The following is a 25,400-nucleotide window of genomic DNA, read 5'->3' on the forward strand; positions in this document are numbered from 1 at the left end:
TCTTTCAGTGAGATAAACCAACCACAAGGCTGACCTTCAGGGCATCCTGGTTTGATTGATTAATCATCAGCTTCCCTGAATTTTAAGACTTACCAGTGAAAGAAAAAGAAAAATGCTGTTAAGAGATGAATTATCTCAAAACACTAGACCCGAATTAAACAGATGGCTGTAAGTATACCAGAACACAAAAATGGCAACTTAGTATCACTGTGCTATTCCAGGCAACTGCTTTTGTTTCCTGAAATTTACCAAAGTGAAAAACCTGTTTCAAACTTTTGTTTCAGTATTTTTCAGTTTCTTATTTTAGATTCATTCCTAATTTCCGACTAATTAACTCAAGTGCTAATTGCCCCAAATCTTAAATTGACAACAATTTTATTAAGTTTTCTACCAAAATCCACTTAAGACAGGTAGAAGGAAATGAGTTGTTGGCAATGTTGCAACGTTTCAATGTTTCAAATACATACAATGGTGATTTTCCTTCCAGATTGGGAGTTATTTTTAGAATAGAGACAATAATTAAGCGTTGTCCCTGCAGAGTGCCCAGCCTCATAGGATCCGATGTCAGCCAGGGCTCCCTGTGAGAAGAAAGTGGGGCGTGGCAATAAGGATGAGCGAGCCTGTACCCACACTGTAGGGAGATGTCAGGGACTATTTAGGGGCCTCAATGGGCGTCAGAAACTGAGTTCTGCTTCACACTCTGAAGTCACAGCAAGGGAAAGGGAAAGAGGGCTCCCCAGGCTCTCAACCACCCACAGAAATGTACCTTCTCTAATCCTGAAGAGCATTTGCTTCACTGAGCCTCATCTTCGTGCTGCAGAGAAGTCCAACAACTATGGCAGCTCCTTAAGTGAGGCTTGGCAGAGCCAAGGGACACACTCTTGTGGCACACAGGAGACTTCAACAAACATCTAAGGCCTGTCCCAAGTGCTGCCAGAATGCCCAACCTCCTATGCAGACAAGTCGCTACCCAAGGCTGGGCTCATACAGCAGACTGTTACCTCAGGTCTGCAGATACTACAAGACAGTGAAATTCAATTTCTGACGTACAAACCTCAAGGCACATGGCTTAACATTCTCTTTTTTAGTCATCATTCACTGGTAACTTATTTTATTCTCTGAACTTAAGAGGGCAAAAATCCATAAGGCTGTTTACACGTATTTAAGATCTGTCAACTTCTTAAACAGACAACCCTTCTGGTTGAAATGTAAGAAAATGAGAAAAATTTTATTTGACATTCATATACAATGTTTCAGAAGATAGTGCCAGTAGTTTTCAGAGTAAACTCAGTCAAAAAGAAATTCAGGGACTTCCCTGGTGGTCTGGTGGTTAAGAATCTGCCTTCCAATTCAGGGGATGTGGGTTCAATACCTGATCAAGGAACTAAAATCCCACATGCCTTGTGGTCACACATGGCAATGAACGATGACCCAGCTGAGATCCAACACAGCCATAGGTAAATAAATTAATATTAAAAAAAAGAAACCTAATGATGACCATCTAAGGATGCATTTTATATGCCTGAAAACCTACATAGTACAAAGTGCTTTTTGTTGTTTTTTAAACTCTACTTTTGACAGACAAATCAAAAAGTAAGACCTCTGTACAGAATGACTTGACCTGTACCTGGGAAACGCTTGGGCGCTTGTCACTTCTCAGGCAACTTGAGAGCATACCCGAAGGCGCTGCAAGCTGGGAAGCAGGCAATGGTAGGAAGGAACTGACATGGGGCAAGACCTCACTATCAACTGTGACCGAGTCTCATGCCACAAACATTCTGCAAACAGAGGCTACGTCTCCAAATAACGGGCCCTCTGGTCCCAAAAGATACTCTGGCCAAGCCTCTGGTCTCCTGGCACCTTTCTCCTGAGCCATCTCCTGGTCCCAGGCATGCCAGGTCGTTACCATCACAACGGGAACAAGCACTGACTAATGGCTCTCTAACACTCACGCTGCCCTCCTTGCTCCGCTGCACTCTGCCTGCCTCTCAAGACACTCTCCAGGCTGAATGCTACACTGCGGAGTCCACTCTTTAAGTCCACCCTCTGACCTCAGAGCCCAGCATCTGGCAGTACCCTTAAGACAGCAACCAACTAGTAGCCACAATCCTCACTGCCTTCACAACATGCTAGGCTGTGATCTTCCCCACACACACCATCACTGTTAACCCTCACCTGAGTGCAACTCAAATCTCCATTTCAGGAACACTGGCCTCTTCTAGCTATGGGCAAGCAGCCTTTAAAGGAGATGATGGAAAATAAATAAATAAAGGGGACGGTGGTACAGAGCTAACTAGGCCTTATAGATATCAGGCAAGTACAGTTAGAATTAAGAGAGAGACAAAAAATTGTGACCAGATCTACAGAAAACCTCGGCAGAACTAACAGAGAGGTTGGAGTAATCCACAGAAAAGGGAAAAAAAATAATTGCAGATGCTCACAATTAACCAGGTGGCTCTCACTGGTGAAAAAAAGGCTGAATGGAAACATTTCAATATGCTTTCCTCTTGCCAGGATACATGGAAAATTGATTTCATGAGTGGGTTTTCTTTTAAAAAAAAAAAAAAAGGATTAAGCCAATCACTGACAATCCCTGGATGATACACTGACTTGACGTACTTTTCACATTCCCTCAATTTCATCCTACATCTTCTTTGACAAACATGTTACTGAACATGGCTGGTTAAAGAAAAAAAATCCAATTTGAGTTTGTCTTCTGAATAAGTTGAACGCATCTATAGGCATTCTAATTACTGTTATAGCTGGACTTAATTCAGTCTCTTATGTTTTTTAATTACCATACTTTTCAGTTGTTTTTCCCCCTCTTTCCTGCCTACCATCTCAATTTGCCTTTTAGGTATGGCAGTTTCCTAGCTGCATGCTATGGCACTGATTTATAACAAGAAATACATGCTTTCGTTTGGTGCAAGGTTCTTGGTACACAGCTTCTAAAACTGTTGCAATGTTTTAAGTAGTAAAAGTAATGGGAACACCTTTGGTTATATTTTGGTCTTCTATCTTTGGTTCCTGAAAATGCACCAAAGTGATAAAAGTGAAAAGTGTCTGTTGTTCCTCCCAACATAGATCTTTCAACCACATCTCAATTTACGCATGACTTTTGGAAAGTTCCAAAGGACTGGTGGGGGTGGGGGGTGGCTTGCTGCTGGCCAGGGGAATCCACCTTGTGATGAGAAGGTTGGCTCTTTTGCCCTTACCCCCACACACCCACCTCTGGAGAGGGGGGAGGGGCTGGAGATTGAGTTCTGTCTCCAATGGCCAAGCAGTTTAATCAATTCTGTCTGCTTACTGAAGTGCCCACAAAAACCCCTGAAGTATGACTTTTGCTGAGCCTCCAGGTTGGTGAATACACGGAGGTGCTAAAAGGGTGACTGCCTGGAGAAGGCACACAAGCACCTCACTTTTCTCCTGTACCTTGGCTATCCATCTCTACCACTTCACTGTTCCAGAGTTATACCTTTCCATAATAAAGTGGTCAAATAGCAAGCTAACTGAGTTCTGTAAACTGTTATAGCAAAGTATCAAGCCCAAGAAGAGGGTTGTGGGAACTTGATTTACAGCCAGTGGGTCATCAGAAGCACAGGTTAACACCCTGGCTTTGGGAGTGGCATCTGTAGGGGAGGCAACCCTGTGGGACGGAAACCTGAACCTGTGGGGTCTGATGCTATCTCCAGATGAACAGTTGCAGAACCGAGTTAAATTGCAGGATACCCAGCTGGTTTCAGAGAATTGATTAGCATGAAGGAAAACCTTCACATACTGGGTGGCTAGAAGTACTAGTAGAATAAATTTTTTTTTTTTCACCTCCCAATAGCTATTCTTCCATTCTTCTTTAGTTTCCAAATCCCAAGTTTTAGCTAGACCCTTGCAACTGCTGAAAGGCATTTCCCAGCCTCCTTTGAAGCCAGGTGTGGTCACAGAATTCGCCAGAGATATAAAGGGCCATCTTCTAGGTGATTTCTGGGCAATTTCCTTACAAGGAAGGGGCATGCCTTTTCTCCTGATTCCTTCTCAGCTACCTGAATGAACATATGATTGATTCAAGTAAAGCAGTCACCCTGGACACTGAAGTGACCACCTTGGAAGCTGAACCCACACAAAGCAGTCACATGACAGAGCAGCCGGGTTTCTAACAGCAGCAGTACTGCACTGTCCTCCTTAGAAGTTCTTTGTGGAAAGATGTGTCTACCCTACTTAACAGACTAATATTCAGGTCTTTCTTCACTGCTAGCAAACCTTTCCTAATCAATACAACATGTTACATAAAAGATATAAATCCTACTTTTGTACTTCTGGTAGTTATTCCATTAATTTATTAGGATCTGTTAACTATTTTTTTTTCCCCATCAATTACTTCAACTTACCTACTACATTTCCCTGCAAGAGAAGTAGTTCAGGACATTTTCGTCTCTCTTTACTGCCTCCTCTCCTCACCTGTCTTCCATGTCAAGATTACTCAGTATTTACTTCTCGATTGTTACTGATGCAGGCTGCTTTCTTAAACCTTTCTTCTTAACTATTACTAAACTTTTTATTGAAGTATTATATACAGAAATATCTAAATCATGAGAGTACAAAAGTGAAGACTTTTTTGGGAATTCCCTGGTGGTCCAGTGATGAGGACTTGGTGCTTTTACTGCTGAGGCCTGGTCTGATTCCTGGTTGGGGAATGAAAATCCCACAAGCCATCAGTATGGCCAAAAAAAAAACCCCAAAATTCAAAAGACATTCTTATAAGTGATGGCAAAAATGTTAACTACTCAAGTCATGTCCAACTCTTTGCAACGCCATGGACTGTATAGCCTGCCAGGCTCCTCTGCCCATGGAATTCTCCAGGCAAGCACACTGGAGTGGGTAGCCATGCTCTCCTCCAGGGGATCTTCCTGACCGAGGGATTGAACCCAGGTCTCCTGCACTGCAGGCAGATTCTTTACTGTCTGAGCCACCAGGGAAGCCATGCACCCATATAATCACTACTGCACTATCCCCCAGGCCAAGAAGCAGGACAGCACTACCTCCCATGTGTCCTCCTCACGCTCCCTGCAGGCACAATTCTTTCCAAAGCTAACCTCCATGGTGACCTTGAGACACAGAGATCAGCTGTGCCTGTTCTTAAGCTTTCTATCAGGGACTCATACAGTAGGCCGTGTTTTGGGTCTGGCCTCTCTCATTCAGCATCACTGATGAGCCTCAAGGCTGTCCTGGCTGGAGAGAACTCCGTCGTATGCACACACCACGATTCATTCTATTCTGGGTGGCTATTTGGGTTAGCTCCAGTCTGTGACTATGACAAGCTGTGCTGTCTTGAGCATCTTTGAACATATCTTTAAGTGAACGTGAGATGTATTTCTGTTGTTTGTAAGCCTAGGAGAGGCTCGCTGGGCTGTAGGAGATGCACACAATTCTTCATTTAGTGCTTATCGCAAAATCTGCTAAACTTGCTATACCACTTTATACGCCCCACCAGCAGGGTCCAACACCTCAACCACACTGGCTACTACCCATCATTTTCATTTAGCCATGCTGGGGATGTGCAGAGGCACCGTATTATGGCTTGAGTTCGCCATTTCTGGATGCTTGCCAAGGCTGAACGCCTCTCCGTATGCTCATTAGCCACAGGGATAACTTCTTTCTTCAAGTCACTGTTACAGGTTTTCTTGTCCCTTTTTCTAAAAGAGGTGTCTGACTTTTTCTTACTGACCTAAAGGGGTTTCTCTGAAATTCTAGGTATGAAGAGTCTGTCAGACATACGCACTGCAAATACCTGTCTCACTCTGTGGCTTGCCTTTTTACTCCACGATGAACAGTTCTTAATTTAAAAGTCATGCAACTCTATTTCCTCCTCTACAGTTTGTGGTGCTGTGTCTTGTTTAGCAATCTTTGTTCCTCCCGAAGTCCTTGCTTTCCAGTCAAGAGAATGCTTTACTAGCTGTATGCTAGGAGAGCTGTGTGCTGGATTTTACTGCCTGCTCCCTACCACCACTTCTCCCAAGAGGTTTTCAAGAGGACCTCTGTGTGGAAAACCTTCTAAGGTCATCTTTAGCCAGGGAAAAACTTTATCCTCACATTTAGGTAACAGTGTAGTAGCTTGTAAATTCTAGTTTTTAAAGTTATCCTACTTAAACATGAGTTTGAGCAAGCTCCAGGAGATGGTGAAGGACAGGGAAGCCTGGCGTGCTGCAGTCCATGGGGTCACAGACTGGAACATGACTGAGCGACTGAAGGACGACAACTTTGATGCTGAGAAAGTATTCCTTAGGTCTACAGATGCCACTGGGAAGTTTGCTATTAACCTGCTTCTCACTCATGACTTTCTCTTTCAAACAGATTTGACATTTTCGCTACATCTCTGTTGTTAAATTTCAATCGAACCTGTCTTGGTGTGGGCTTTATCTGTTCTGTTTAGCACTCTTTACATTGAAGATGTTTCCTCCTTTATGATTACTGAAAAACTCACGGTCGCTCCTTCTAACGTTTTCTTTCCCTTGCCCATCACTTCCTCTCTGCTCCTGAAATTCCTATTATCGGGACATGGGCAGTTCTACTCCCAGCCTCCGTAGTATGCTTTTTTTTAAATTTACGTTTAATTGATTTACAATGTAGTGCCAGCACTTTTCTATTTTCTTCTGCCTCCTTATCCCCTACAATTCTTCAATCTGAGCTTTTGACTTCTACCTTCAGTCTTCAGCTACATTCCTTCTGCAACTCAACCCTGCCCTGAATTCTTTGTTCCCATGTTATTTCTCTCCTTGTTTCTGTTTCATATGCCCATTTCCTCTTTATCGTGAGGATTTTCAGTGTTGATTGTATCCTCCTAAGCAGCTGGGCTGTGAATTCGCTCCAACTAGCACCGCCTGTCAATCTACCACTTTCCTTCTGTTTTCCCTCTGGTTGTCAGCTTCTCACTATGGCTCCCTGAGGCTTTCGCCAGGTGAGATCCACCCATTCTCACTCACCAGCCCCCTCCAAGGAGCTCCCAGAGGCAGAGACGGAATCCAGAGTCCCACACGACTCACTTCAGTCCTGTCACTCCTCTGAGCCCAGCCACAACTAACCCCAGCTGCTCTTCAACCAGGCCTTCGGCCCCAGGTCTTCCACAGCTGCCGTCACCTCCATCTCACAAAACTGTCCTGCTCACGAAGCACCGCACTCCCTGCTGATTCCCTTGCCTCCTTCATGACCCTATTCAAATGGCACCTCAGCGGGGCCTCACTATCATCCAGTTTATGCCCAAAGCCTTAGCACTGGCTCATTTTTCTTCCTTGATTTTTTCCCAGAGTACTTGTAAATCTACAGACATGTGTCTTTCTTATTTTCTGCTCCTTGAGGACAGAAATTTCCTTCTGTTTATTGCTGCATCCCCGGCACCTAGAACAGTGTCTGGCACTACTGGGGGAGTAGTAAGGTGAGCTGTGCCTTAGGAATTCTGCTCTGAGCTCATCCAGCACTGGATACCCTCTACCAGGAGACTCTAACGTTTGGGGTGTCTCAGTGAGGCAGTGCTCTTTTCCAAAAGTGGCTTCCCTTCACTGGAACCTCCTGGGTCTGAAGCTCTGGAAGGAGTAAGGAGAAGCAGCAGGAGGAAGAGAAAGAGGCACAACTGCCAACAGTCTGCCTTGGCCCGTACACTTGGGCTCTCTCACTCCAAGCTGTCAGCCCTACCTCAGAGACTAGAATCCAAGCACCTTCTGTCTCCTAAGGAGGCTGTCTCAGTTTTTATGGTATTTTCTCTTAGTTCTGTGGCATTTCCAGTTCCAAGAAGGGAGTGAGAAGGCTGCTGGGCTACTGTTACCTGTGTTTTAGGCTGCTGTCACAAATCACCACAAACTTAGTAGCTTAAACAACACAAGTTTATTGTCTTATGGTTTTGGGGGTCCGAAGGTCAAAATGATTGTCACCAAGCTAACTCAAGGTGTGGGCAGAGCTATGTTCCCTGGTGAAGGCTCTAGGGACTTTCCAAGGCTGCCCAGCTTCCCTGGCTCACGGCCAGTCAACTGTCTCACGTTTCATTGCTCTGACTCTGCTTCCACCTTCATATCTGACTCTTCTGTCTCCCTCTTCTGTTTATAAGGACCTTGTGATTATGTTGGGCCTACCCAGATAATCCAGGATCATCTCCCATCTCAAGATCCTTAATCACATCTGCAAAGTCCCTCCTGCCAGGAACCTAACACATTCATAGGTTCTGGGGATTAGGACATGGACTTTGTTAGGGGGTGGGGAGGAACGCAATCACTATTCTGCATAACACAGCTATTCCATCATCTTTTCAGGAATTAGGGATCAGAGTTTCTTACACTGAAGTCCATGGCTAAGCTTTGGCAGGGCGGGGGGGGGAGGGTCTATAAAACCCTTGAGATTGTTGGCAAAATGCTGCATCTTCCTGTGTTTCTCGAGAGAGAGCTCGTAGCTTTCATAAATTTCACAGAAGAGCTATAAGCCCACTACCACAAAACACTCACTGTCCAAGATCTGACTGAGGAAGACAGCAACAACCAACATTCTCCCAATAACTACTGGAACACAGACACAATTCCCCTATCTTATAGTGTACGAAAAATCCACCCCTCCTTTCTGTCCCCTTCTCAGAACATGCAGTAACTCCACAGCACACATGAACCTCTCCTGAAGACAGGGGTACCTGGAGTCCCAGTTTAGTACTAGAGTAATTCCCCCAGGAAGTGACAAGGGCAACAATCAGAAACACTCCCCGGGGTAAAGAGTGGGATGGAATGGAACCATTACCTTTAAGTAGGTAAGACCCTGTGTCTGAGCCCTCTCTTCCTCCATCAAAGCCCCTCCCTATAGGTGGAAAAAATAAATGCCCTTGACAGAAACAAAGCCACATCTTGGCAGAGCAGCATCCCCAGATCCAAGCCCCTCCTCTTCCCCATCTCCACCTCAAAAGCAGAGGCTCACTGCCTGGTTGACACGTCTGAGAGCTTTCCCTGGGATGGCTGCCCAGCATGCTGCTTACCAAAGGCCAGGATTACAGACTTTGGATACAAAAGCAAATGTTTTCCATCTGGTTTAAAGAATGTTTTTCTTTGGCGTCTCCTGATACCCGTGTGCCCGGCCACAAGAGAGAACAAGTTCACTTACTTTGATTGCTGGGTCTGCCTTGGCCATGTGCCATCTTCATTTTGGGGCTCAATTACTAGCACCTGAGTGAAAGAGGAAACCATATTAGGAATGTGCAAACTGTCTCACTTGCTGACATGCTCAGAATCAAAAAGGTATCTGTCCACAATCCTGCTGCACCTGTCTGCGGGGGCACGGCCTGGGCCTCCTACCTGACCCTGGTACAGCCCGGCGTCCTGCACAGTGTTGTCCAGCTTGCTCAGCTGCTCATAGGTGTTGCTCATGTATTTGTTCCACAGCCGTGTCTCACGCTCTGCAGGGATGTTGAAGAGCTTCCTCATCTCCTTCTCGATGGTTGCTGGGGACAGGCAGACACATCACTCTGGGCTTTCTCCCGGTGCAAGGACAACAACAGCCACAGCAAGCTGAGGCTCATCTTCCGTCCTTTTCAGACGGTCATGGGATGCTCAGGATCAAAAGCTCTGACTGACCTCAGCCCCCTGGTGACTCCTAAGGCCAAACATCTTGCATGGGGCGTCCTTTTATACTCAAATACCCAAAGACTGCCCCTAGGCTTCTCATTCTCTGATGATGTGAGTCCCCGTTTACAACACAAAAGCAACATGGCATAGTTAGAAAACAAACCTCTGGAACTAAGACAGATTTGGTTTCAAATACTAGGTCAGCCATTTTCTAACTGAGATTTCTTCACCTTTATTACCATATGTTAAGTAAGCAGAGAACATGCGCAGTGCTTCATACAATATGACTGCCAGGCTTAGCTGTCCACAACAGCCCCGGAAAGCAGGCGCCCAGGTCGGGACAGGTAACCACAATCTGAGACTATCTGGGTAACAAGTCTAAAGAGGGTGCCCCACCTCCCCACTCGTTAGCCACTATGCCCTGCACTCTCTCTAGCTTCCTAGAATGGCAGCCAGGGGACTCACCGATGGTGTCTGCCTTGCTGAAATGGCAGCTCAGCACGTTGGTGGGGTCACTGTTCTCACAAAGCTTCAGTTCCAGCAAATACACCTCTACCTTGCAGTGCTTGACAAACAGGCCATGTTCTACCACCTGCGAACGAGAGTGCAGGTGAAGGAGTGCTGGTCCCACACCGGAACAGTCTGGGAAGCAACATGCCTCATCAGTGACAAAAGGCAGAGTCTATACGACAATGAGTGTGAGCTTTAAAGTCACCGGCATGTGTCTCAGGAGTTTAAAAATCTTATTTCCACAGGCCCCAGATAGATGAGGTGCATAAGAAAAAATATTTTCAGTGAGCCCAGATTCTTGCATATTCCCATACAGAAAAGCACTAAATTCCTTCACTTGAGATTATGTGGTTTTCCTTTACTTAACAATAATCTTTCGATGTTCAGACTACCTGCCCTTTGTTGCAAAACTTCTCCATAACCTGACTCCCCTAGCCTCGCCTCCTCAAAGCAAGTCTCTCAGGGTCACTTGAAATACTGTCTCCTGTGGGCTTGAAGTTCTAAAAATTTCCACCAAATAAAACATAACTCTCAAAGGAAAAAAAAAATCTTATTTCCACTCATTAGGACCAACCAAGAGCATCGTGATGGAACCAGAGCTAGCAACAAGAGGGCACAATAGGAAAGTCACTGTTCATCTCTAAGTGGAGATCGTGATGCTTCCCCTTGCAGGGTCTGTGGAACCAAGAGGCCTGGAGAACAGTTAAATCCTTCGGCAGCATGCTCACCACACAGCAGGACTGGAGGCATTAGGGGACACCTTTGAAAACTGGCCTGCCCCTCACCATTTGATTCCTAACCCCTCTCAGAGTCCCAGGATTCAAGTTGGACAAAGAAGGTATTCCGGCCCTGAAAAGTGACGCTTAGAATAGAAGCTTGACCTCAGCACTGCAGCCCTTCCCTGCTCTGCTAAGAAGGGAAACTGCACACCATGCAGAATGAGAAACGTACCCAGTGCCTACTCCTCCACCAGAGATGTCCCCCACGATGGGACAAGCAAACAACTGTGGGAGTCAGGGTGGTAGTATTCTTGTGAGTTCTGGCCACCAGAGGGGTCGACAAGCTGGGTTTCTCTCCCAGGGCCTGCCTTCCCTTAGAGATTGTTCTTCTCTCGCCTATTAACACCTGTTTTCCAAGGTACTCAACAATGTGATCAGAGATTCCTAACTACAGGGGAAGAGCAGTATCAGAAAAAGTTAAACAAGAAGCAGCACATTACTGTGTGTCCATATGCCCCCAAGTTAACCTTCCCTCACAGAAGCTTCCAGAACGCAATCTCACTGTACTGGTGGACATATCCCAAGCCACTGGGCAGCTGTGATGTTTGGAGGCCTCCATTCAACAGCTTAGGAATGTCTGTACCCCAGGAAAGCAAAAGCAATCAGTGCCAGGGAGCACTCATAGACACTGACCGGCGTGTGGGACAATGCGGGTACTCACTTTTCTGACAATGGGCTGCTGGCCTTCTACACAGCCATACCAGTTTAGTAACTTATTCCAGGCCTCTGCTGGGACCAAAACATAGTCCAATTCATCAATTAAATGTTCCTTCAAGGTCTGACTCTCAGGATCTGAAAAAGGAAAACAGCAGAGCTCAGTGCTCTTCTCCCCAGAAATGTTTGTTTTACACGATTCTCATCTACTTTTCAGAAACAAGAAAAGTATTTACGGGAACAAGTACAAAACTCCAAAATTCTGTCACTGGCTATAATACAGAGCAGACCTACATGATTGTCTTTAGCTGTGACTTCTGAACAGTTTGTGAGGAACTTGTATTTCTTCCAAAATTGGAGGGAGAAGGAAAGAGAAAAACTCCGATTTACATTTTCAAAGTGCTTCCAGCTCCACAATTAAAACTGTTTTATTATGAATATTTAACAATATTCTGCTGAACGAAACTGCACTGAAATCAGATATCACCTTTCTTTGAAAGATATCTAAGCAAGCAAATGAACACGGCAATGAAGTTAAATGTATTTTTACCAAGAGTCATTTACCATTCTTAGTGTCAACTCCAAGACAAAAACTCAGCTGGACACCAGCCATACAGAGAGAGAATTTCTTTAACATGCAAAGCATCCATCTTACACCCCAAAATGGAAGCAACACAACTGGGATTCAGAAAAGGACATCCATGGACTTCCTTGGTGGTACACTGCATAGGAATCTGCCTGGCAATGCAGGGGACACGGGTTTGATCCCTGGTCCTGGAAGATTCCACATGCCACTGAGCAACTAAAACCCTCGAGCCGCAGTTACCGAGCCTGCGTGCTACAACTGCGAAGCCCGTGTGCCTAGAGCCTGTGCTCTCTGCAACAAGAGAAGCCACTGCAGTGAGAGGCCCATGCACTGCAACAAAGAGTAGTCTCTGCTCACTGCAATGAGAGGAACCCATGTGCAGCAAAGAGGGCCCAGCACAACCAAAAAAGAAAGGAAAGGACATTCGCGGTCTGAAATATGCTCTCTTAATGGAAGCCCATGGGACTGGATCAAGGGAAGACTGACCACCTCCCACCCAGGGAGCGTCCCTGCTAAGCCTGTGCATATCAACACCCACTCCTGCAACAGCGCCACTATTCTCTTCCAGACGAGTGAAGCCACAAAGCCAGGGAAGCAGACAGTACCCACAATGGTGTAACTCATCTGTACAAGGTAGATGATGTTAAAAATAAGAGCCAAAAACAGCACTCACAAGATGATCAGGGCTTCCCATCTGATTCACCTTTGCGTTTTTCATTTCCAAGGAAAAAGGAAAGACACTAAATAGCCTTGGAGAACAGCAACCCCAAAGTGAGAAGGATTCATGGATAAACAAAATGCAGTATATAAGCACAGTGGTGTAGCATTTAACCTTTAAAAAGAAGGAAATCCTGACATGCCATAATATGGATACACCGTGAGGACATTCTCCTGAATGCAAAAAGCTGGTCAGAGACAGACAAATACTGGATGATTCCACTTATACTAGGAATCGAGAGTAATCAGAGACAGAAAGCACAATGATGGTTGCCAGGGTCTGGGAGAAAGGAGACTGGGAACTACTGTTTAATGGGTATGAAGATTCAGTTACTGTTGCTCTTTTGACATTTATATTTATTTCTTTAGGACATGCTGGGTCTTCACTGTGGTGTGCGGGCTCTCTAGCTATTTCATGCGTGCTTAGTTGTGGCATGTGGGATCTAGTTCCCTGGCCAGGGATTGAACCCAGACCCCTTGCTTTGGGAGCGCAGAGTCTTAGCCACTGAACCACCAGGGAAGTCGTGAGATTCAGTTTTACAAAATAAAAAAGTTCTGGAGATTGACTTCGCAACAATGTAAATATACTTTATACTACTCAACACTTAAAAATATTTAGATAGCACAACTTTCCTGGTGGTCTGGTGATCCAGAATCTGCACTTACACCGCAGGGGCACAGATTCAACTCCTGGTCAGAGAATTAAGGCCCCACATGCCACAAGGCAAGGCCAAAATAATAGTAATAATAAATTCAGATGGTGAATTTTATGCGTATTTCACCATAATTTAAAAGGAAAAAAAGAAGTGGCTCCTCACTGATGAGCCAACTGTTTTCCACGCAGCTCTGGCACAATTATTCACACTAACAGATCAAACGTTTTCTACTCAGCAACAGGATGATCCAGGAGTACTTGAAACAAAAGCTTCACACCTCAACTCCAAGGTCTTCTCTGATTTGCAAATTAAAACTCACAAAGGTTCTTCACCAATCTTACTTGGAGACATACACCTTCTTCATTTCTAACACTAAAACTATGCAGGTCTGGCTACCCATGCTGTGCCCAACAGCAGCCACAGACCTTTAAAGGTGGGAAAGGAGCCAAGAGCTTTTAGCATCATTAACCCCAAGTACATCAGTTCTACAGGGCTTTCTCCTCTGAGGCTCAGTGACAATTTACTCAAACATGTCATTCTTATGACACTCAAGGGCAAACACAGGAACTTAACTGGAATTTTCAATACAGTTCACCATTTTTACTTAAAACTGCATCAGTCAAAGGGCATCACAGTAAAAAGCACACAAGGGTTTTGCAATAAGGACTGAGCCTTTGCAAATTTCTTCAACAGAGCAAATAAAGGGGAAAAAATGAGAGCACAACTTGGTCTTGGTTTAAGGATTTCATCAGATATACAGGAGGGGCAGAAGTAGAAAATGAGAGAGGAAATGAGCAGACTACATTAGTGAGGATGTGCCCTACCCACTCCTTCCCACTCCTTCAAGAGCCCCTTCTAGGCAACTCCCATGACTGTAGGTGGCAGGCAGCCAGACTGGGACTGGCAGGTGACTGAGAGTCCAAGAGCTAAGAGGGCAGCCCTCATTGGCTAGAGATAGGCCATTCCCACTCTGTCAATGTTCCAGGGTCTGAACGGAATGTACTTCTCGCCTCCCAAGCACACAACAAATGTTTCCAACCTAATCCAGTGACATTGAATTGAAAGACAACAGAAGAAATGCTTGCCCTCAGCTGAAGGTCATACCAAATGACTTGAGGGGCCCTCCAGCTCTAGGATTCTCAACATCAACACTATTAAGAGCCTTAAGTGGGGTGGGAGGTGGGAGGGAAGTTCAAAGGGGAGGGGACATATGTATACTTGTGGCTGATTCATGCTGATGTATGGCAGAAACCGATACAATATTATAAAGCAGTATCTTTCAAATAAAAAAAAATTTTTTTTAAAGCCTTAAGAATTCGCCTTCTCAAATAAAGATGGAAATGAACAAAGTGCAAATACAGTACAATGATCCTTTGGGGCAGGAAGAAAAGCCTGTAACATTATTATGTCATTCATATCTCCCAGAAAACAAGGTATACACTGAAGGGCCGTTCGTTTTTTTAAAACACCCAGGACAGTGTTAGGTGTCTGCATCAAGCCTCATGCACTGTCTGCCTTCCTGCTGCCTTGACTGTGGGCCCAGGCAACAGATCATCTCTGTCGTGCTTGCACGGGAGTCTAAAAGCAAGGCAGAAAAAAGGCAGAGGAAAGGCCAACTGCCGTTTCTATGCATCCAAAGGCGCAAGCCAAGCTCAGCCATGTCATACTTCACTTTGTCAGTCACTTCTTCCATGAGGAGCTGGTCTGTGTTTGTACCTCTACCAACCTTCCACCTCCCCTCACACTACTGCGACAAACATGGCCACCACAGCAATGCCTGATCAATGTGGTCAGCTCTACAATTTGTCCCACTGCAAAGGTAACACAGAAAATTCTGGTTCCTAAATTTCAGATTCCAGATGCAGTTTCAAAATAATATCCTATTTCTTTCCATTCAATATAGTAATCTCAAATCTCTAGCAGAACTTGAAAAAAAGAAACGATAAAGAGAGACAGGCAGACATTTCTTCAGATATTCCTAAGACATTTCTGCTTTTACTAAAAGGAGTTAATTCAGGAAAAAAGCAGCTTCACTTCTCTGTAAGGGCCTGCAAACACTTCTGCTATAGACCCAAGTCAAGGCCCCTTGTTTCTATCCTCTCGCAGTAGGAAAGTCAGGTTCATGATACCCACGGCAAAGATAAACACAACCTCAGGCCACCATGACCTCAGTTTACCCAAGTGGACATTTCAGTTAGAAAAGTAACAGGATACTGTACCTGAAAAGAGTCCGGAGTTATCTATCGGGCCAGGATACAGATTATGTTCACCCACATTGTACATATCCCAGCTGTCGAAGCCCACATACTTCTTCCACTGCTTGAACCACCGGCTGTCAATAAGATACCTAGAGAGAGACAAAAATGGACTGTACCCGAAAACCTGAGGTTGTACCTTACTGCAGCTGGGTCCTTCCACTTAGGGAACAAGCAATCCCTGCTAAAAAAACACATTCCCAAGAGTACGAGCAGGGCCAGGCTCTCCTGGGCCTGGAACAGAAAGCCTAGCCCAGGGGATGCATTGACTAAGTGAAATGGCTGTTAAAAGAATAAGTAAAAGGAAGGAAATGGCTAGCTTCAAAAATGCTTGTTTAAAGAAATTCTTTCTATGGGGAAAACCTTATTTGCTAATGACCATGTCATTAATTTCATAATGATCTTTACAGAGGTCTTCATCCAGGCAGTTTGGATACACTGGTTTGCTTCATGTGAAGAGCATTAAACCAATTTTCTTTCTAAAAATAAGATAACATAACACACTTCAGTTTTCCTTTGAGGACCAAACGTGTGTGTGTGTATATGTTTATATACACACACATCTACATATATACATACAACGTCGTGGTGTATTTATCTTATCAAAAAGCATTATGTTGACCTGGTTATATTTTAAAAGTATCATCATGCTGTTTTATTAATATAATTAAGACAGAAGGAGGGGGTGGGGGACATTCCCACTGGTCCAGCGGCTAAGACTCTGAGCTCCCAATGCAAGGGGGCCTGGGTTCAATCCCTAATCAGGGAACTAGATCCCACATGCAGCAACCAAGACCCAGAGCAGCCAAAATAAATGAATACATATTAAAAATTAAAAAAAAAAGGAGGGCGAAACCTCTGTAGGGGAACAAAGCATAACAATTACATTGGTGAATCCTTCAAATTTTATAACCAACAAACTTCAGAGGAGACCAGCCAGCTTCCCAGAGGCCACAAGGATCCATAAATATATCCACATCTCTAAAATGCTCTTTTCTCTCCGAACACTTTCACTGTGTGATTTTAGTCTATCCGAAACCTCCTCTGCTTCTGCTGACTATTCTTCATGTGTCACCAGGATTCCGGATATCAAGTACTTCTGCCTGCTCTGCCTATCACAGCTGGCCAGCTCAAGGACACTGTAACGACTGAATTCCTAGTTTCTCTTCCCTGCTCAATTTCTCTGTCACTGTAATACAGCCATATCACCACCACCATCGTTTCTTAAAAAAGGGTTGCTCAACCACATTCAGTGCAACGCCAAGCCCCCGTTTCTGTTTCCACACAATACTACTACCCAGGAATCTCTTCACTAGTGGAAGTACTGTCCCTGTTACTAGATAATTTATTAAGAAAAACTAACTCAGACTTGCTAGAGTAAATCTTTTCAGTTAGGCTCTAGGCTAATCCGCCTCTTTCACTCCGAAACGCTGCTGCCACCAATTATTTTTAACATTTGCTACCAAAATAACTTGGGACTCTCAGACAATTGTTCAGCTACTGACCCTGACGTCTGTCGAGCAGCTTACAAGTTACAGAGTATCTACTTCTTATCTACACCTCAAGCAACTGAAGGCGAAGGCACCAAATATCGCTAACTTGGTCTTAAAAATAAGAAGCCAGGGTCTGTGAGGTGTTGACGTCTTCGCCCAAAATCACGAAGTGAATCCTCAAAGGTAAAGGACTCTCCTCAACCGCAAGGTCCCTGGGAGTACTCCCCTTCTTTCCATCCCGTAGCCCCAGCCTCCGCCGGATACGCCCCCTCGGGCTTCAAGAAGGCCGGACGACTCTCAACTCCACCCACGCTTTCATCCAGCGCTCCCTTCCCTAAGGGGCGGGAGTCCAGCCACTCTCTCAGTCACCAACATCTCCCCTGCCCAGCCTCTGGCCAAGCCGGGAAAGAGGGGCCGGGCCTGAGCACCCGAGCGCCGGCCCCTGGCCCAGTGGGGCAGAAAGGCGGGCCCGGCGCTCACCACTGCGCCCCTCGCTGGAGCGTGGTCCTCATCAAGGCCCCGAGCTCGGATTTCTGGGTCTCCGCATCCGGTCGCTCACGGTACTCTCCACCTTCCGCCATCTCGTCCGCCGCCCCAGCCCAGCCGGCCCGGACATCCGCTTCGCGCACAGCGTGCTGTGGACCGCGCCCACGCGCGCACGCACGCACGCACGTGCGCGCACGCAAGCCCCCTCCTCGTGCGGCGGCCGGGGGCGCCGTCCCGCCCCTTGCTTTCCCCCACCCCCAACGGAGCACCACCCGGCCTCCTCCCGCGCATGCGCGGTGGAGCCGGGAGCGGGGCCGGAAGAGGAGGCGGGCGTCGGGAAAGAGAGGCAGTTTTCTTAGCCAGGCAGGCGTCTGGGAGCCGGCGCAGTCCGGCACACCTTTCTGAGTCCAGCCCGGCGATCTCGAGGAGTCAGACCACAGGCCCCACGACCCCTCGGGTACCTCTTCTGGCCTGCGGGGTTATCCTGGTCTTAAATCAACGCAGCGCCAGATGCGATGAGTCCTGAAACTAGATTTTCTTGTTTTCACTCCAGCCATTCCGCTTTCAGCGGAGACCTCAGGCGAGCGTTTAGCTGCCCAGACGTGAACTCCTGATCCCTGTCCGGCAGGCCCTGCGGGAATATTCGCAATCATCTCTTTGTGAACCCCAGAATCACCTGGCCCAGGCCGAATTCCACAAGCCCTCCAGTGAGCTAATTTATCGGGCAGGCAAGCAGCCACAGGGGGGCGATAGCAATGGGGTTGGAAGGAGCGGTCAAAGTATATTCTCCACATCAGGTACCCAGGCTGCTGCTTTGTTGTTGCAACAAAGTACAATAGCCTGAACACCTTATGGTTCCCACTTGACCGTGCGTACAAGAAACAGCCCTCCTTCTGGAGGGCTAGACTGTATGTGTCTAGCAGCTCCTGCCCTTAGAAAAATTAGACAAATATGACTCAGTACCTGCCCTTATCCAGTGATCCCCATGTTTTTTTTTTTAGTTCTACCAGTTTATTGCTACCAATCCATCACCCTCCACCCTCATACACACATGCTCAGTCATGTAACCCCATGGACTGCAGCCCGCCAGCCTCCTCTATCCATGGACTTTTCCAGGCAAGAATACTGGAGTGGGTTGCCATTTCCTTCTCCAGATCCCCATTTTTTAATGTACCAGGGACCTATTTCGTGAAAGAACTTTTTTCTTGAGGTGGGGGGGTTGGGTGGTTTTGGGGAGGATTCAAGCGCATTACATTTCTTGTGCCCTTTATTATTTTTACACCAACTCCACCTCAGACGGTCAGACATTAGATCGCAGAGGATGAAGACCCCTGCTTTACCCAGTCTAAGAGAGGAGAGGAACTATTCCACAAATAAGCCCAGCGCCAAGTCAAGCAGTGTGTGATAAGCACCGTTAAAGGGTATAAATCAAAGACTGTAGACCCCAAGCTGTGAAACAGAGCGTTTCACTTGAGAACCTTTTGAGTGTGATCTTGAAAGCATAGAAATGATGGTGCATGTTAAAGGAGAGTAGACTAAAGGGGTTAAAGGAAATTTCTGGAACAAGCAGGGAAAATCATAGAGTGAAGATTAGGCCAGTTGAGCTGGACACAGACTCCTGAAAGGGCCCAAGATCTATGGCTAGAAGGGAGGCTGGTCCCATATATCCTGCGTACACATATTGTAGGAGGTTTGAGAGCAGAGAGAAATAGCTGAGGGTACTTTACACAGAGGTACAGCCCACAGACCTACTAAGAACCCTTTGGAAAGATGTCTGAGGAAAGAGAGAAAAAAACAGGTGCAGAAGAGAGAACTGTCCTGGTGAAGTTGAGGTAGGATATTTGAACAGATTTACCACTTTTTTTAGGTTGAGTTTTGGCTAATTGAAATTAATATATTAAGCACTATCTGCTAACAGAGGCCTCTTGGCAGCTGGGTAGATAGTGGGGCAAGGTAATTTGGAATTAAAACTGCCTTGAGGGACTTCCTTTGTGGTCCCATGGTTAAGACTTTGAATTCCCAATGCAGGGGGACCAGGTTCAATCCCTAATCAGGGAACTACATGCCACATGCCACAACTAAGACCAGTAGCAGCCAAATAAATAATAATTTTAAAAAACACCTTGAATAACTACATAGCAGTTAATCCCATGTACATAGACTTAGCATCAAATGATGATAATTCTGCATCTCGATCCTGACACCCCAAGTACCCGTCTGTGGAAGTTCTTTTAAATTGTTAAAATTGTTATTGAGCCAGAACCACTGCTTTTAGTCCTATTTATGGAAAATGAAAGCTGGGTTAATGGGCATGACTGAACCTACATTACAGTGTCTGCTTCCCTCTTTTTTTAGCAGTTCCTCCTATACCATTTATGGCATGGGCCAGATTCTTAAGGAAGTAGGACAAGGCAGCACCAGTAGAAAGGGGGACAAAACCTAATTATAAAAATGAAAACTTTGGAAAATCTTTTTTGAGCCTGGATCTCTTCAACGCTATTCAATAGCTGTAAAAAAAAAAAAAAAAAAAAAAAAGTACACTAATTATGACTAGTTCCTAAAAATTTAAATTCGAATAACCAAGTGTTGTAAGTTAAAATGCAGGGTATAAAGTGACACTTCATAATCAAGATCACCATTATCTCTAAAGTTTTCAAACTTACATAGTGAGTTTGATTATTACATGTTAAAAACACAACTAGAAGTCATGAACATCTGCCTGCATGTTCCTGCTATTGTGGGAGTGACCCACGGATTTGGGAAGAAAGGAGTTGAGTAATTCAACTCAGGACACACCCTGGCCCCAGGACTGGATTCTCTGTTGGGCCATTTCCCCTAGGGGAGGGGTATAGGTCTGGTAGGCCCCTCTGTTGGCCTGGTAACCAAACCTCAGAACTGAACAACTCACCCATTGCCATGGGACCTTGAAGCACAACAACAGGAAGGAAAGCAGGAAAGGGAACTAGAGGGAACAGGCCTGACTGACTGCCTGGTCACATACCCGCGATCTTGGATGGGGATGATCTAATTGAGGGTTTGTAATGTCTGGGTGTGTGAACTTTAAGCTTTATTTGGTTTCCAATCATAAAGTTCTTTCCTTAGCTGGTGCTGTGGCTTAATCTAAACCTACTCCCCAGTCACCCTTGATCCACACCTGCCTGGCAGTCACAGAGCACGTGTGACTGTATTCACAAATATTGAGCACCTTTTGATTAGAGGTGGCATCAGGAGAGAAATATTTTTTGTTTCCTCCTTGCCTGTGCTTTTTTAGCTTACCTGGGGACAGTGGAAAAGCAAAAGGCTCTAGAGATACATTTTAGAAGAATTAAATGTCTTATCAGTGACACTATCACCTCTGTGGTAAAAGGGGTAGGTTTACTGGGGGAGGGTGACGTTTCCAGGGTGGCTCAGTGGTAAAGGATATGCCTGCCAGTACAGGAGATGTGGGAGACATGGGTTCCACCCCTGGGTTGGGAGGATCCCCTGGAAGAGGAAATGGTAACCCACTCCAGTATCCTTGCCTGGAAAATTCCATGGGCAGAGGAGCTTGGTGGGCTACAGTCCATGGGGGTCACAAATCGTTGGACACAACTGAGAAACTGAACACATACACCGAGGGAGGTAACAGAGGCAAAAAACTGAAGGAATCTCATGGAGAGTATGTGGGGTCATTTTTTCCCATGTTGGAGACTCATGCTGTTGCACAGATTACATTCTGGTTATGCCCCTGTCAATAGGCAGCCTTGATTGGGCAAGGAAGGTGTTGCACCCTGGGCCTGGGTGTGGCAGTGCCTTCTCTTCCTGCTTGAATTCTGTTACCATCAACATCTGAGCCTTAAAAAAGTATTTAGGTATTAATTGTGTGTGTTGTTTGCCCTTTGCACAGAGCATATTCTCAGGAAGCATTTCTTGGGTGAATGAATGAAAGAATTATCCATAAAAATAAAAAATAAATAAAATAAAAATTGCAACTGAGAAAAAAAAAAAAAGAATTATCCAGATAGTAGTCATTTTTCCTTTGAGTAATAATCTATTATGTACTCACAGCCCCTACCCTTCAGGGGTTCACAGCCAGCGTGGCTGGAGAAGATGTTTTCACGTGTAATTATAGTTCATTGTGTGATAAAAGAGCTAGGGGGGACAAAAAGTGCTAGGGGAACATGGAGGGTGATGCTGTAGACACTTGCCTAGGAAGAAAAGAATGTAATATAAGCAACTGGTGTAGGAAACAAAGATACGTTTAATATCCCTCCTGGCCTCTGAGGATGCATAGTGGGTCTGCCTAGAAATCCTCAGGGGCCAGGGCTTCTTTATTTTTCATTAAAAAAATTTTTTTAGAGAGCTTAGGAATAGGCTATTTTATTTATTCTTTGAACCACACCTTGGGGCATGTTGGATCTTAATTCCCTGATCAGTGATGGATCGAACCTACACCACCTGCATTGGAACAACAGAGTCTTAACCACTAGAGACCGCTAGGGAAGTCCCAGACCAGGGCTTCTTTAGATTCATACACAGGTACACAGGCACAGTCACAAGCTGGGGACAGAGGCTGGGGCAACAGATACGCAGGACTGTAGGACGCCATCCGAGGTGGGCTGCACATGTGCCTGGATACTGCCTGACTAGGCAGTTGGATTAAGTGAGCCTGTTCTTGGGTCTCCTGGTCTCCTGTCTTGGCCTTGCTGGCCACGGCTACCCTAGACCTGGGAGGGGTGCTGGGAATAGGATTTCTGTCTGCAGGATGAATGATGGCAAGGCTGCTGGACCTCGGCCCAGTACATCACTGTCATGTCCCGTCAGTTTCAATGCTTCTGGATGCAGCTTACAGAATACCCACCAGTAAGTGACCCACCTAGCTGGTGATTTTGTTTTTGCTTTTTCACGTGACAGGTCTGGAGCTGAGCTCTTGGGTAGGTCAAAGCTGAAGGATGTCCGATCTCAAGTCGGCTTCCCTGTTACCCTCAGGGCCAGAGCCCATGAGCCCTCACTCCTCGGGCAAGAATCTCTCTCATCTGAGCTCCCACTTCCCAGTCCAGCAGTTCCCGATGCCCAGTAACTTGCTGACCAGTGCCAGCTGGGTTTTATTTACGTGCCGGCACAGGTGTGTCACACCTGTCACGCCTCTATGAAAGTACACTCTTCCAGCCAATTTGGAGTACTCTGACCTGGATCCCTGTCCATTCTTTATAAATCCATGCCATGGATGGATTTATTTCTCCTGGGGAAATTGTTAGCCAGTGTTTTTCACTCAGTATTACCCTAAAATTAAAACTTATGAGAGGGACTTCCCTGGTGGTCCAGTGGTTAAGACTCTGTGCTTCCAATTCAGGGGACACAGGTTGGATCCCTAATCTGGGAACTAAGATCCTGCATGCTGCAGGGTGCGCCCCCCGCAAAAAAAATAAAATATGAGAAAAGATTGATCGGGCCAGGAATGCCTCTCTGAAAATAAACTTGTTTTAAGTGTTGTTCGTGGAACTCCATGGAGACCGAAGAAGGAAGTCATCTGATAAAGGGCTAATTGTGCAAGAAGGGCCTGACCAAATGGGTTGTATCAGATTTTGTTTTTTCAGCTTTGTTGAGGTATAGTTGACAAATAAATCTGTAAACTATTTACTGTGTACGTAATGATGCAATATACACATAACATGATTTACCAGATTTAATGTTTAGAAAAAGTTTAGCCTTTCTAGAAGAGCGTCTGAAATGGAGGTTTCTGAACCGGTTGCATAACAGCAGGGCCCAGCCCTTCTCAGAAGACCTGTGGACTCAGTTCTGCTGCTTGCTCCCAGATCAGGCAGTGTCCCAGAGGCGGTACTACCAAAGGCCAGGACCTCAGGCAGACTCGCTGGGATTCCTTCACTTTTACTTGTTAATTCGAGCTGCTGATTCACAATGGGGTGGAGTGGGTGCAGGTCCCAGCCAGTAGCAGTAGGGTGATGTGTGTTTTGGGGGAAAAGGTCTAGTTTATGCGAAGGAAGATGAACCCTTAACGGGGCTTTACTTTAGACTGAGTCTTCCTGAAAAAGAGAGAGTTGGAAAAGAGAGTTAAAGGAGGCAGGCAACTTCCAAGTCTGAGGACGAGTAGTCACCAGCCAGTGTCAGCTACATGGGGATCTCAGAAGTTCCTTTCTCTTAGAGCTCGAGGCGTAAACTAAAGAAGAAGAAAAAAAAGTGGGTGATGAGGGATGAGTCACTGGGCACCCAGACTCTCACCCTCTGGGGTGAGACAAGTCACTCACAGATGTCATCGAGTCTTGGTTCTAAGAGGGGCACAGATAGGGTGGGGTCTAAATGGGCAACAGAACTCAGCCTTTGGTCCCCTCAGAGGGGACTCAAAATCTGAGGTGGAGGGGATTTCTCTGGCAGTTTAGTGGTGAAGACTCTGTGTTTCCAATGGAACGCAGGTTCCATCCCAGGTTGGGCAACTAAGATCCCACACGCTGTGTGGAGCAGACAAAAAGTGAAAAAAAAAGCTGAGTTGGAGAGGCCCTGAAGCCAGAGGGAGGTGGTAGGCCTGTTGATGATGGAGGGAGAGGGAGCCAGAACAGTTACTGCCCTTAATGAACTAAGGGCAGACGGAGGGGGAAAACAGCAGCAAAGCTTTCTGCTTAGGGTTGGAAGAGTTCTTCAGAGTTGATTCCAACACAGCAGGGACTTGAGTCACCGATGTGACCATGAACACTGGGACCCCAGAATCTCTGGACCACATTCTGGACTGATAGCAAAGTATTTGAGTGCTTGTCTGTCCAAACAGAAACTTCACTGCAGTGCTCACTTTGGGAGCACATATACTCCAGTTGCAATGATAAGAGATTAGCATGACCTTGCGCAAGGATGACATACAAATTCGAGAAGCGGTCCGTATTTAAAAAAAAAAATTGAAGCAGCTTCACTGTGTACAGCCCTGCAGAGTTCCTTGTACAGTGATAGGAAGTGGCTGCAGATCTGTCTGTCTCAAGAGATTACTGACAGCAGGGACCACAGATGTAGGGGCTGAAACTGAGCCACACCTGGGAAATGGCAGCTGGCCTCCAAGATATGCCCGGCCCTGAGCCTGGCCTTGAAATTGCAACTGCTGGGCAGGTTCAGAGCAACCGTGTACTCTGCTGACTACCTGAGCGGCAGCAACCAGTAAGCACAGCTTCAGAGCAGACGGAAGCGCTGGGTAGACCTATGCAGAGATCTAGCAGTGTTCTGGGGAAAGTTATATCGCATGAGCTGCCAACTGTGTAGACTTTTATGGTCCTAACACCTGGAGAAGCTGTTACCAAAAACAGGACTCGCTGCCTGATGGGCATAGAAGCCAATACTGCGGCACCTAACCTACTTTTATGTGTCTGCACTGGATCTTGGTTGTGGCACATGGGATCCTTACTAGCACCTGGGTTCTAGTTCCCTGACCAGAGATCAAACACTGGCTCCCAAGTTGGGAGCTTGAAGTCTTAGCCACTGAAACACTAGGGAAGTCTCTGGCACCCAGAAGAGTTTTACTGGGAGGTGACCTTAACTGGGAGGTCAATGGGCAAGGACTCAGGAGGCAAGACTGTCAAATCTCTCTCCCTAATCCAAAATCACTGCAAATCATGACTGCAGCCATGAAAAGTTATGACCAACCTAGACAGCATATTTAAAACCAGAGATATTACCTTGTCAACAAAGGTCCATCTAGTCAAAGCT

General features: G+C 45.9%; 1 protein-coding gene and 1 non-coding gene across 3 annotated transcripts in view; one reads left to right on the forward strand and one right to left on the reverse strand.

Annotated features, from left to right (window-relative positions):
* USP4 (ubiquitin specific peptidase 4) overlaps positions 1-17,880 on the reverse strand; it is a 39,538-nt gene extending 21,658 nt beyond the window's left edge. For both annotated transcript variants that reach the window (XM_052636489.1, XM_052636458.1), the window contains exons 1-6: positions 17,712-17,880; positions 15,703-15,830; positions 11,532-11,662; positions 10,047-10,173; positions 9,312-9,457; positions 9,121-9,182 (exon numbers count right to left, since the gene is read on the reverse strand). In XM_052636489.1, the coding sequence (XP_052492449.1) occupies positions 9,121-9,182; positions 9,312-9,457; positions 10,047-10,173; positions 11,532-11,662; positions 15,703-15,830; positions 17,712-17,812 (695 nt within the window). In that variant the 5' untranslated portion in view covers positions 17,813-17,880. The remainder of the gene's footprint in view (positions 1-9,120; positions 9,183-9,311; positions 9,458-10,046; positions 10,174-11,531; positions 11,663-15,702; positions 15,831-17,711) is intronic.
* Positions 17,881-24,490: 6,610 nt separating this feature from the next.
* On the forward strand, positions 24,491-24,592 carry LOC128058196 (U6 spliceosomal RNA). The gene has a single exon (XR_008200415.1). It is a non-coding gene; the product is annotated as a U6 spliceosomal RNA (small nuclear RNA).
* Positions 24,593-25,400: the final 808 nt, after the last annotated feature.

This window comes from Budorcas taxicolor, chromosome 1, assembly GCF_023091745.1.
Source record: "Budorcas taxicolor isolate Tak-1 chromosome 1, Takin1.1, whole genome shotgun sequence".
Lineage (NCBI taxonomy): Eukaryota > Metazoa > Chordata > Mammalia > Artiodactyla > Bovidae > Budorcas > Budorcas taxicolor.